The 13,636-nt window shown below is 53.3% G+C and overlaps 1 protein-coding gene across 2 annotated transcripts; it reads right to left on the bottom strand.

Annotated features, from left to right (window-relative positions):
* Window positions 1–3,638: 3,638 nt before the first annotated feature.
* LPAR5 (lysophosphatidic acid receptor 5) lies at window positions 3,639–12,689 on the bottom strand. 2 transcript variants are annotated; one of them, XM_082420300.1, is made up of 2 exons: window positions 12,340–12,689; window positions 3,639–5,073 (listed from the first exon to the last, which is right to left on the bottom strand). In XM_082420300.1, the coding sequence occupies exon 2, from the start codon at window positions 4,850–4,852 to the stop codon at window positions 3,749–3,751; it is 1,104 nt and encodes a 367-aa protein (XP_082276426.1). In that variant the 5' UTR covers window positions 4,853–5,073; window positions 12,340–12,689; the 3' UTR covers window positions 3,639–3,748. The 2 variants fall into 2 exon arrangements, 1 of the variants encoding a protein (XP_082276426.1); XR_014252429.1 differs by lacking the exon at window positions 12,340–12,689 and adding an exon at window positions 6,515–10,433 and having other exon boundaries at window positions 4,993–5,073.
* Between the last annotated feature and the right edge of the window lie 947 nt (window positions 12,690–13,636).

Here is a 13,636-nt window from a genome sequence, read left to right as displayed (position 1 = left end):
CGGGGCATTTCATCTGTAAAATGGAGATAATCATCATTCCTAACTCAGAAGGTTATTATAATAATGAAATAAAATAATTCATTTTAAGCACTAAATTGAGGTCTTGGCATAGCAAGTATTTTTACAACTTGTTAACGCTCTTCTTCCAGCATCTAAGATTTTATCCTTTTCCTCCTTTGGATTTTCCTAAGCCGCAAAGGGGTAAGTAACTCCAGAACACGGGGTGAGGGCTCTGGATTTCCCACACCTCACCCCCGTCATACTGGCCACCCAGTAGTTGGGGGATCCTGTGAAAATGGCAGGCAGTGGTTACAGGCTTCCTTAAACTTCCTGTTAGTGTTAGCTTCTGTTCATTCCTCCTCTGCCTGCAACATCTCCTGAATCTATTCTTTTAAAAAAAAAAATTTATTTATTTATTTATTTGGTTACATGGGGTCTTAGTTGTGGCAGGCAGGCTCCATAGTTGCAGCATGTGGGCTCCTTAGTTGTGGCACGCAAACTCTTAGTTGCAGCATGCATGTGGGATCTAGTTCCCTGAGCAGGGATCGAACCCGGGCTCCCAGCATTGAGAGCGCAGAGTCTTATCCACTGTGCCACCAGGGAAGTCCCCTCCTGAATCTATTCTTGCCTCTCTGTTCTCAGGATGGAAACCCTTTGGATACACTGAATGTGGGGAAACAGTCCACCAGAGCTTAAACAGAGGAGATTCCACACTGGAGAAAGCTCATTTCCATCTGCCTCCACAGGCCGCGAGCACACTTATCCTAGACCAGCTCCCTCACCAGTCTTTCTTTCCCCTTAGACTCTCCCCACATCATTTCCCTACAGCTTATCCCACCCAGCGTGTCAGGGTGGGCAAAATCTCACTCAAGAACCTCCAGAGGGGCTTCCCTGGTGGCACAGTCGTTAAGAATCCGCCTGCCAATGCAGGGGACACGGGTTTGAGCCCTGGTCCAGGAAGATCCCACATGCCGCGGAGCAAGTAAGCCCCTGCGACACAACTACTGAGCCCGCGTGCCACAACTACTGAAGCCCGCGCACCTAGAGCCCGTGCTCTGCAACAAGAGAAACCACCGCAATGAGAAGCCCGCGCACCGCAACGAAAAGTAGCCCCCGCTCGCCGCAACTAGAGAAAGTCTGCACGCAGCAATGAAGACCCAGTGCAGCCAAAAATAAGAAATAAAATAAATATATTTTTTAAAAAAAGAACCTCCAGAGGCTGCCCACTGCCCACCAAATTAATGGCCAGCGCCTTACCTTGCATTCTTTCATCTTCCATCTTGAATGATAATTATTGTTGACTTGTTCTGTAGTCCCCACTAGACAGTAAACTACTTCACAGCAAGATTCAACTGTTCATTACAGCAGTAATTAACACAACATTGTAATTCAACTATACTTCAATAAAAAATAAATTAAAAAATAGATTCAACTGTTCATCATTCAACAAATATTTATTAAGTACTTCTTTTACGCCAGGCGCTGTTCTAGATGCTGGGGATACATCAGAGAACAGACCAAGCAAAAATCCCTGCCCCCAGGGAGCTTATATTCTACTTGGGAGGTGAGGGGGGGGACAGAAAATAAACTATAAAAGTTATAATAAATAAATAAGTAAATTATATAGTATGTTAGAAGAAACTTGCTATGTGAGTTTTAATTACTTTGGAATTCATTCACATTATCTTCATATAAAAATACTCAAGTAATTTTTAAAAATTGTATTCTGTTCAGTTTGGATAGGGCAAAGCCCTGAGACTTTGGACGGTGATGACGTTTGGTGCCCCCAGGGCTGGAAGGGCACGGGTCCTGAACCCTAAGGATGGAGCAAGATGGAGCAGGTGCTAACCATCAAACCCCCTCTAGAGCAGCAGGAGGTGAGGGCTCTAACCGGCCAGATGGAGGAAAGCCCGACTTCACGGCTACCACTGAGGAATCTGGGTCAGTTCTCCGGTTTGGCCACCAGGGGTCATTTTACCCTTGTAAATCACCATCTGGAGCGATCACGTAAAGACACACAAAAGGCTTAGTCCGAACTAAAACACACAGAGACACACCCGGGAAAACTCTGACACTGTCACACACACACACACACACACGCACATACACAGAAACATACAGCATTGAGAGACATAGGGACAGAAATGCATGCAGGACATGTGCATAGCACCAACTCCCTCACGAATCTCACTAATGTCAGGGTCTCAAGATGTCATAGTGCCAACTCCGCCATTCCTCCCAGCCCCGACTCCGCTAAAGAGGGAAAACAGTAGGTGGCCTGTAAACCAGACCTCCATTTCCTTACCTCCGGCTTGCCCAGAGCAGTCAGCCTACTCCTGTTCTCCCGTCCATCGCACTCTTAACTTTCCCATAAACTTCTTGCCTGGCTCTGGCACAGTTCCCTTTTCCCTGCCCAGAGAAGCCCTCCACCTCCTCCAGAGTATTTGTGCAACTAGTTCCAGCCCCACCTCCCGCTGCAGCTCCAGGAAGCTCCAGGTAGTGTTCACTGGGTGTGCAGCTCCTACCCGCCCGCCCCTCCAGAAAACCCCAAGCCTTACGGACTACAATTAGCAATTGATTTGCTGAGCATTGCCCCCTCCTTGCAGCGGTAAAAACAATGTACATAATGGCCTGGGAAGACTTTACACACGACTCTAATACTTCAGTACAGGTATGGCTCTCCAAGTGTGATCTGGGGATGGATTCTTTGAGGAAGTCCACGAGATCAAAACCGTTTTCATAATACTACTACTAAGATGTCATTTGTCCTTTTCACTCCTTGTCTCACGAGTAGAAGGTGGAGTTTTCCAGAGTCTTCATGAAGTGTGATGACACTTGCTCTCATAGCTATTGGAATGTGTGCTTGGGTATTTCTGTTTTAAAAAACTTACTATTTTTGATTTCTAATATGGTCAGGTATCAAAAGAACAAAGCATAAGCAAACTCTCTTTGGAATTCTCCATTTTTAAGAGTATAAAAGGGTCTGAGACCCAAAACTTGGAGAACTACTACTTTAGTACAGAGAATGTTCTCCTTATTCTAGATGAAGCAGCAGAGACGCACACACACGGTGGGGGGGGGGGGGGCGCGTGGATTTAGGATCTAGAATGGAGGAGCTTTTGAAAGGGTGGGTGAGGTGGAAGGGGAAGACAGGACCTAGAAAGGGGAACAGTGACCAGGAACTTGGAGGAAAACCCCCTCTGCCCCCACCCACCCACGCTGGGCGTCAGATCTAAATTGTTAAAAGTCACTAGACAAGAAGGAAACCAATTCAGCCGGCATCCAATACGCTTTTGCATTACGCCTCAGTGCTGGGCAGGCAGAGACCAGGTGGAAAGGGGAGTGGGTGGCGTCCATGGCCGGAAGACTGCTGTGGTCGGTGTAAAGGCAGGACACCCATCTTCTGCTCCAGCTACCAGCTATGGCCGTGTTTCCTGCCCCGCCAAGGGCATTTCATCCAGTCTCCCGCCTCTGCACGAGCAGGCTCACAGCAGCACTTCCTAGGTACTAAGGAAGGGATCCTTATGCGCTCGCCATCACCACCTAGTTAAAGACATTTGCAGCCGCGCTCTTCCTTCCCCGTGCCCCTGCCCCCCACACTTTGTTCCCTTCTGCATCTGTGAGCTGGAGCTGCCGCTCAGAAGCCCAAATGCCCAACCCACAGCCCTCCTGTGCACCCCCTGCGTGTCTGCGAGTGCGAGAGGCGCGGGGGCGGGGTGAGGAGACCGCGCTCTGGCACGACGTGCGTTCAAAGGGAGGAGTCCTCGGGGCACCGGGTGAAGGAGCCCCGGGGGTCGGAGGGCCGGAGCAGCCCCTGGCTGGCGGCGGCCGGCACGGTGGCGTGGGAGGTCCCAGCGGGCGGCTCGGCGGGTGCCCCCCGAGACCCTTTGGTGGCCGAGGTCCTGGCCCGGAGCGGAGGGCTCAAGCCGCGCAGGGTGTTGCGGAAACCCTCGGCGCTGTAGTAGTACACCAGCGGGTCGAGCACGCAGTTGGCGCCGGCCAGCAGCACCATGACCATCAGCACCCCGCGCACCTGGTTGCGCGCCGCCGGGCTGGCCAGCACCACGTGGCCGCGCAGCAGCCCGTACACGGCCAGCGTGGCGTTGTAGGGCACGAAGCACAGCAGGAAGATGACCAGGCTGGCCAGCAGGAGGCGCACCGTCTTCCGCCGCTGCTGGCTCCGCGTGGCGTAGGGCCGCGCCAGGGTGCAGAAGACGCGGACCGAAGAGTAGACCACGGCTGCCAGGGGCAGCAGGAATCCGAGCGCCTCGGCCAGCAGCAGGAGCGGCAGCAGCCTTCCCTTCCACAGCTCGTCGCTGAAGTTCTCGAAGCACAGGTGCACCCGGCGGCCGTCGCGGGTGCAGGTCGAGGGCCGGTGCACCAGGACGGTGGGCACGGCGAACAGCAGGATGAGCGCCCACACGCCCAGGCAGAGCAGCCGCGCCACGCGGGGCCGCCGCAGGTGGCGCAGCCGCAGCGGGTGCACGATAGCGGCGTAGCGGTCCACGTTGATGAGGGTCAGGAAGATGCAGCTGCCGTACATGTTCATCTGGAAGACGGCGCCCGCCAGCTGGCACAGGAGGTCCGAGAAGGGCCAGTAGTGCTGCGCATAGTAGGAGAGGCGCAAGGGCAGCGAGAGGCTGAAGAGGAGGTCGCTGGCCGCCAGGTTGCACATGTACACGCTCACCACCGAGTGCACGCGCAGCGCGCGCAGGAAGACCCAGAGGGCCAGCGCGTTGAGGGGGAGCCCTGCAGCCAGCACCAGGCTGTAGACCACCAAGTGCAGGTGGTGGATGGGCTGGTGGTCCGGGCACCTGAGATCAGAGTCGTTGGCCGAGGCGTTGGCCAGCATCGTGCCCAAGGGCGAGGAGGAGCTAGGCCGGGGGCATCAGGGGGCGCACCCGCGTCCTGGCTTCGCGTTCATCTCCAGTCTCCAGGTCAGGGGCCTGGAGGCTGCACAGAGTCCCAGAGCAAGTGGGGGCCGGGCATCGGCCTGTGGGCTGTGGCTGCAGGACGGACAGCTGTGAAGGATCAGATGCCTTTGGTCAGAGCTTCATCGGCCGCAGTGGAGACCTGGCATAGGAGGGAAGCCAGAAGTCAAGACTGTGCAAGGAAGGGCTGAAGACACAAATGCCATATAGCTGAACCTGCTGACCTCTTGGGCCTTTTCTCAGCCTCACATCTTTCCTCCACCGTCCTTCTGGCCAGAACAGCTTTCTGCAGCCCGCTCTATGGCACAGTGCTAAATGCCCAGGCTCTAGAGTCAGGCCTGCCTAGGTTTAAATCTGGGCTCTTGTCCTCAGAAAAGTGACTTCATCTCTCTGTCCCTCATTTTCCTTACCTGGAAAAAAAAAAAAAAAAAAAGGAGAGGGGCCCCTAATTCACGAGGTCGTTAGATTCAACGAGATGATATATTTAAAGTGCTTTGCTTACTGTTATTATCTACTAATATCTCTCCCTTGCTTCCTTTCTTTCTTCTACAAATGCTTACCAGGATTTTATTTTTTTAATTATTATTATTATTATCATTTTGGCCTCGCGGCCAAAATGCAGGATGTGGAATCTTAGTTCCCTAACCAGGGATCTAGCCTGTGCGCCCTGGAGTGGAAGCCCGGAGTCTTAACCACTGGACCACCAGGGAAGTCTGTACAAATGCTTACTGGGACTTTAGAAGGTTCCAGGCATGTTTACAGCAGTGGACAAAACAAAGGCCTTGCCCCCACCTATGTTCCCTTCCATTGAAGGGAGACATAATAAAGTCCATGTAAAAAGGTATTATGTCAGGTGGTGAGAAGTACTGTGGAGCCCCTCCCCTGGCACCAGCCCGTTCCGCTGACTCCCCATTATCTAAAGAATAAAGTTCAAACTCCCAAGTACAGGACAAAATCCCAGCCTCATCTCCGCGATTGCTCCTGTGTGGGCTGGGTTTGTGGTCAGAGCGACCTGGTTCAGCTGGATTGTTTGACCTCTCTCAGTTTCTTCATCTGTAAAATGGGGACAGTAATATAATGGGGGTCCCTTAGGCCAGGGGTCACCAACCCCCAGGCCACACAGCAGGAGGTGAGCAAGCGAAGCTTCATCTGTATTTACAGCCGCTCCCCATCGCTCACATTACCACCTGAGCTCTGCCTCCTGTCTGCATTTTGGTGAGTTGTATAATTACTTCATTACATATTGCAATGTAATAATAATAGAAATAAAATGCACAATAAATGTAATGCTCTTGAATCATCCCGAAACCATCCCCCCACCCCGTCCGTGGAAAAATCGTCTTCCATGAAACTGGTCCCTGGTGCCAGAAAGGTTGGGAACCGCTGCCGTAGGCTGATCGCACACACCAGCACAGTCCTTCCAGGCAGGGGACGGCTCCGTGGGTTGAACTTTTCCAGGTGCTCCCCTGGAGAGTCTGACTCGGGTCCTTCCTACTTGGGATTCCCTGATGGGGGCAGATGATTATTTCGTCCTAAGGGCTCGAAGGGGGCCCAGAGAGGGTGGCAGTGAGACAAGGAAGTACCATGCGTGCTGATGAGGCTACTGGAGAGGGCAGACCACAGCCGCTGCTGTCCCCAGGCAAAAGTTGTCAGAGGAAGGATGTGGTCAGAGGCGGAGGAGTTAGAAGACAGGACTTGGTCTTAGGATTCCACCTTCCTTAATGCCATAAGGCCACAGCAGCCATCCCTGCATTGCGACCCCCAGGCGCCATCTATTTTGTGTGTGTTGTAAAATATACATAACTTTAAAATTACCATTTTAACCATCTTTAAGAGTACAATTCAGTGACATTAAGTACAATCGCAATGTTGTGTAACCATCGCCACTATTTCCAGAACTTTTTCATCATCCCAAACAACAACTCTATACCCATTACCCAATAACTGCCCATCCTCCCTCCCTCCAGCCCCTGGCAACCTCTATTCTACTTTGTGTCTCTATGAATTTGCCTATTCTAGACACCTAATCTGAGTGGAATCATATATCTGTCCTTTTGTGTCTGGCTTATTTCACTTAGCTTAAAGTTTTCAAGGTCCGTCCATGCGGTAGTTTGTATCAGAATTACAGTCTTTTTATGGCTGAATAATATATTCCTATATATATACACCACATTTTGTTCTCCCATTCATCTGTTGATGGTTACTTGGGTTTTTCCATCTTTTGACTATTGTGAATCATGCTAATGCACATGGGCGTCCACGGGCCATCTTAGGGACAGAAGTTATCCGGAGACCCTGAGCGATTGTCCCAAGATACAGAGCATACTCCCTTCAAAAGGAGCCACTTAAATCCTTACATGGAACCAAGTTGTAAACATGACTATAACAAGTTTTCTAGGGTTTTTTTGTTCGTTTGTTTGTTCTCCCTCCAGCCATGACTCTGACTCCAGCAGTTTAAGACTTGTAAGAAGCATAGTACAACAGTTGAAGGGAATAAGGAAACACTTTCTCTGCAAAATACCAATTTCATCAATGAAAATAATGCTAGGTGGGTCTTAAACGTGCTGAGAAGCAAGTAACGCCAGACTGTCTTCCTGAAACGTGCCCACCTCCCATGCTCCTTTGCTCCAGTCACGCCAAACTAGTGATAATTCTGCACATACCTTACATCTTCAGGGCTCTGTCTGTGCACGTGCTGTTTCTGCAACTGGGAATGCCCTTCCTCCCATTCTCCAATTGGCAAACTCAATCATTTCTCAGGACCCCGTGATGCCTTTCCTGACTCCCTCCCTTCCCACCAGGCGAGTCCCCTCACTGGAGCTTTCCCAGCACTTTGGCCACAGGTCAGCTGTTCCCACCTGTGCTATAACTGGCTGTTCTTGGTCTGCCTCTCCCGCCCGCCTGGGAGCTCCCTGAGGGAGGGCCTGGGACCTGTGACTTATTCATCTGTGTAGCCCCAGCCCTCCCTCCATAAATGTTGGGTCAGAAATAACAGCTGCCATTTACTGATCATTCACCATCTCCCAGGGTGTTTTACGCGCACAAGCTCTAATCCTTCCAACAGCCCTTTGAGGTAGGAGCTTCTCCTGATTTTTACTCAAGAGCTCAGTCAGTGAGGAGTGAAGTCAGGACGCAAATCCAGGACATCCGGGCTCCAAAGTCCAAGCTGCTTCCAACAAGAGTGGGTGGGTGGGTATGAGGCTGGAGGCCGCACAGAGCACCTAACTTTTATAGCTGCCTATATCAAATCTGTGCCCACAGGTGAATCGTTTTACTTCCTCCTTTGTCCAATTGAAACATATACTTTTTAATAACCCACTTCCTTCTTTCTCCCACTTCAAACACTGGCAACACAAACTCATCTCTCTTTCGCACACACGAATATGCCCTTCCTGATGATTTCCCCTTACCTACAGAAACAGTTTGCTGCTTTGAACTCCTTAGGTCATGACATGTGTTTTTGTCCCATTTCCCCAGCCAGACAGTAGGGTCCTGGGGTGCGGACCACACCTTCCACAGCTTTCTTCCCAAGCTCACTCACACTTCAGTCTCTCTACCTAGCAGGCCCTTGTGATATTCATTGGCTGCCTTTCAGGAAATCTGCCCCCTCCCCCCATGTCCGCCCAGCCTGTAATCCTGTTATAATATTTCTTGCATCAGTCCAACCGCTTCTTATCACACTCCTGACTATCCTGTCCGCAGGTATAACTCAGAGAAAGGCATGTCCCTTTTGAAAGGCTCGTTTGGAAACAGCTTGCATTAAAACTTCAATAACAGTTTACAGCTACAATCACGGTAACATTTTATCATTCTTAAGCATTACTTGGCGCACCCATAGCTCCTTACAACTAGGAGGCACATCCTAGACACTGAATGAGTGAATGGGTAATTATTTTCCAAGAATCCCAAGTCTTTCGTCAACAAAGTTGCAATGTTAAAGAGACCAACATGTATTAGGTGAGCTGCTACTAAAACGTAGAGAGTTAGGAATCCTTCAGGAGAGTAGATGGCGATGCTCGCGCCTTACTCCAATCCAAAGCGGAGAAGCCCTTGAGTTTATTTGTCAAAAAACCACCCCTTTCCAACAGACTCACACAGAATGGCCCAAGCTGTTGAGAGCTGCCAGGCCCCTGCCCTGGTCCCCACCTGATCCGCTTGCTTCCCGAGGGCTCCCCATCAGTGGAGCTGAATGGGCACAGTGCCAGGCCAGATGGCAAAGATGGAAGAACTGCCAAAAAGGAGGCAAACAAGAAGTGGGAGGAGGGCTCTAGATGTGGGCGAGGAGTGGCCTGGCACTCTCCTCAGCCCTGCCTTGAGCAATAGGTCAGGTTGGGGGGCGCAGGAGACGTAAAGCAAAGAAGCAGCGATGCCCCAGAAAAGCAGAGACACTGGGATTTCATTTCACCAGGGAGAAGGGGGACGTGGAGGCCCACGCCGGCTCAGTAACCTCAGCACGCCCGGAGGTCATGTGAGCACACCACTACACACACACACACACACATGCGCGTGCAAGGCCACACGCAGGTAGGGGTACACTGAGCGATGTGCACACAAGATCCCTAGTAACATACGAATCAACGTGTATCCACAGCCTGTTAACACACGTGTGCACGCATGGAGGCACAGACAGCCGAGCCAGGGGAGGAAAGCAGACACTGTCCCCGCTTAGGGACATTATCCTTAGCCGGACAGACAGACAGGCAGCTTCAGGAGCACACGCACGCATGCAGATGTGCACAAACAGATCCCGGCCCCAAGGCGCTGAGAGGCAAAGAGAGGCCCTGGGGATGGCCCCGCCCACATCCCAGCCCCCCACACCCCGCACACGCCAGACGGTGCGCGGCCACCTTCCTCCACGCCGCTCCTCTGTCCTTCAGCTTCCCACCTGCACACCCGGGGCCCAGGTTCCTTATGTCCTCGGGGCCTCTGGGACCTGTCCCATTGCCCTCTGAGCTGGGCTGGGCACTACTCTTTGCTGAGATAAGTCAGAGGGGCAGGGCTATTTTCTGCCCTGGCAGGAAGTGAGAATGGAGGATAAAAGTGGCCAGGAGGCTAGATCATGATCTTTCCCTTCCTCTCCTCCACACAGCCGGCCCGTGGTGTCCACCCTTCTGGCGCCTGACCAGGGATGCAGAGGGGAGCGGAACAGAAAGGGATGGGTGATCTGGGACAGTGATGGGGGCAGGGAGGGGAGAGAGACACCCCGTCTCTGTACAGCTTCCTCCTGTCTGCCACCCCCTCCATGTGCTTCCTGCCCCCCTACACCCCACCTCCTCTCCTCAGGAATCCACATCCTTCAGAAGTTTGGAAAGTGGGAATGTCAGTCCTCCTCATCCTCCTTGCCCCAGAAGACCAGCTCTGGAATAGCTCCCACCTTCTTTTAGGTTCTGGCGGCCAGGCGCCAGGGAGCGTGTCCACCCTCCACCTCCCCCACGCGGCACGCACTCCTGCGCGTTGCTGGCTGAGCCCACTTCCTCTGCCGCTACACCGTGGCAGCCACGAGAAGATGCACCCTTTACCCACAGACATTCGTAATTGTGAAGACCTCTTAACGCCTGTAGGTTCAGACTCCCCAAACAGATCCAGACTGTGCTGAGCCTTCAGCGGAAGCTTCAGGAAGTCTAAAGGCTTCGTGAAAAGCTCTGTCCCAGGGCTGCTCTGGGTACACACGAATCCCGCCCATCAGCTTGTCCTGGGTCTGGGGAGCCTGTGGGGTGGAGATGGTACCAGGTCACCGGGCTGAGTGGACGGCTTCCTCCTGCCCTCGGGGCCACGTTCTTCCCCCCTGCCGGGTGTCCTACCTTCTCTCCATCCTCCTTCCTCCCTGATCCAGCCTGCTCTGCTTTCTCCAGCCCAGATTCCTGCTCCAGCCTCTCCCCACCCTTCCCCACCTGAGCCTCTCTTCCTGCCTTTCCAGCACCATCCCTGGGTATTCTCATCTCATCCCTCCCGAAATGTTTTCTAGGAAAAGGCAGAAAGAAAAGGCGACCTACAGCTCCATAATTAAGTCTCCCCAGTGCATGGCTGTCACCTCCCCACCTGCAGACATTTCTCCACCCTGCTGTCAAGAGCTGAAAAAAACAGGAAACATAGTCCCAATCAAGACTCAGATGGGCTCAAGCCTCCCTCCGCAGCCCTGTGCTCTGGGTGGTCCTTGCTTTGGGACCTGGCTGGGTCCCGCTGCCTCAGAGAAACCTCCTGGAGCCTTTGGCTTCATGGCCCTCACCCTGACCTCGGGCAGCACTGAGCGAGCTCCACACGTAGCCCTCACGCCTCTGCTGCCCCCTTCCCCACGGGCCTGGGCATGCAAGTCTTCCGTGTTGCAGGGGTACACGCTGGGGGCATCAGACAGAGGCACAGCCGGGCCCGGGGGTCTCTGGGTGGCCAGGAGGTGAGGCTCGCGGGTCGAATAAGTTTCTGCTTCCTCCTCAAGCCTTGCTTCCATCTCCTTTTCGGCGACAACTTCAGCTTATCCTGAAGGGACCGGAGATGTGACCTGATGGGAGGCCCCTTCCTGTCAGAGAGGCCCCCATAGACCCAGGGGACAGGTGGGCAGCTGCCCTCAGTGGTGTGACGCAGAGGTATCAGAAGGCCTCACCCACCCTCCAATATCACCCCCCCCCAACCCCATGGTCAGTACCTGAAATTTTATCCACTTCATGACACCCATGGGCCACATTCTACCAGAATGTAGGAACATTGGAGACAGCTGGTCTAATCCTCTTTTTTTTTTTAAACTAATTTTACCAACACTTTATTTTTTATCTTTTATATGTATATTTTTGGCCATGCCGCACAGCATGCGGGATCTTAGTTCCCCAACCAGGGATCAAACCCGCACCTCCTGCAGTGGAAGCGCAGAGTCTTAACCACTGGACCGCCAGGGAAGTCCCTAATCTTCTTATAAAGAAAACGCACTGGGTGAAGGCAGTATCTCTCTAAGGCACCACTAGAACTCTTTGGTTAGCTGGGAGGGATAACTGTGAGAGCAGATCTGTGCCTTGAACCCGCTTGTGGAGTTTAATCAGATCAGTTCATTGTCACCAGCAGAGGTTCAGCCCTGGGGTGAGAGGGTCAGGGGTTGTCTTATCTGAGAGTGGGAAAGGGCTGGAAACCATCCCCAGAGGGTCCTCCCTCCTCAGTGGCTTGGGATCTGGGGTTCAGCATGACAGCGGGGGCCTAACGGGTGAAGGGGCAGACACAGCCCCCGGACATACAGGCCCCAGGGTACGTTGGTGCCTCAGGCCTAGGGCGCATCATCCGCTTGTCTGAGGTCTGCCTGCCTGAGGCCCCCAGGGCCCAGGGCCCCCTCTCACCTCCATCCCCACCCATGTCTCCCATTTCTAAAGAAGGGGTGCTGCCCCACGTGCCCCTATGAGGTTCAACTGCACCTGGGACGCCCCCATACCTGTGCTCGCCACTGTGGCTCAGCCGCTGCTCCAAGCCTGCTTCTGCCTGCTCTGGGCCGGGCTGGGCTGGTAGGACTTGTTCCCGGTGGGTGGGACACACGCACCTCAGCAGATCTCGGCAGATCCCAGCTCCCTGCACGCACCCAACCCCGAGCAGGGCAGGGAGAGAGAGAGAGGAGGAAGCAGTGCCCTCAGTGGCCTCCACGGACTGGCCAGAGAAGAAACCCCAGCAGATCATGGCACTTAATGCCGCCCCGACTCTCCCCCACAAATGCCCCCCACCCACCCACCCACCCATGGCTCACACACTCCCTGCAGTTTCCGGGAAGCCTAACTGGCACACCCACCCACAGATGCCAGATGACTAACCCCCAGCCTCCCGCTGTCTTCGGCAGTTCCCCCTGGCTGTCTCCTTTGGGTTCCGGCAGGTGGTTTCGTTCTTGCCACGTGTGGTTTATACCTCCCTCTGTGTGGGGGGCGGCAGATGGGGAGGGGGAGCAGGGCTCAGATGACAGCCCCTAGTCTCTGAACCCTGGGCTGAGCCCCTTGTCTTCAGGATCAATAGGGCCGGGCCGGTTGTCTGTGCTCAGTACTCGAAAACAAGCTTTGAGTGGTAGGTGAAAAAGGACAGTGCGGTCGAACGAGTATGGGAAACACTAAGTCGAACAGGTTTCTCTATTTCAGGGCTTCTCAGAGCCTTCGACACGCCTTTAAAAGGTTGACTGCGTGTTGGTAATCGAAGCTGGGTGAAGGGTGTGTGGGAGTGCATTACACTATTCTCTACGTGTGCATGTTTGAGCTTTTCCATAGTAAATGTTTTCTTTTAAATGCTGTATAGTTCCCCACACATGTGTGTCCCCCGAACACGTTTTGGGAGATCCCAGGTTATTAAAGGCCGATGCTTCGAGATGCAGCTCCTCCCCACATTCAGGCCATCGGGCCCATGACCGGACGTCACAGCAAAGGTTTCCTGAGCTCCAGCCCAGTTGTTTCCTTCCTACTATGAAAAGCAAGTTCTACCCTACTGTCTGGGATTGGTCCCCCTGGACACAATCTCATTCAGATTGCCCTCCGGAGGGACAATCCTGCACTCACATCTGAGATCATGGGATCAGGGCTTCAGAAATGGAGACACCCACGCCCCCATGGCCCACATGGTCCCCAAGACACCGGCTGTGACCTTCTTCAATCCAACTCTGATTTCTCAGGGCTTCTCCTCCTGGCAGAGGGCTGCTTCCCTGAGTACCATCCCCATGGTTCCCTCGCCTGCAGATGGATCCAGGGGTTGGAGGGTTG

Source organism: Balaenoptera physalus (genome assembly GCF_965194825.1).
Source record: "Balaenoptera physalus genome assembly, chromosome: 13".
NCBI lineage: Eukaryota > Metazoa > Chordata > Mammalia > Artiodactyla > Balaenopteridae > Balaenoptera > Balaenoptera physalus.
This window is presented reverse-complemented; position numbering and strand designations above follow the sequence as displayed.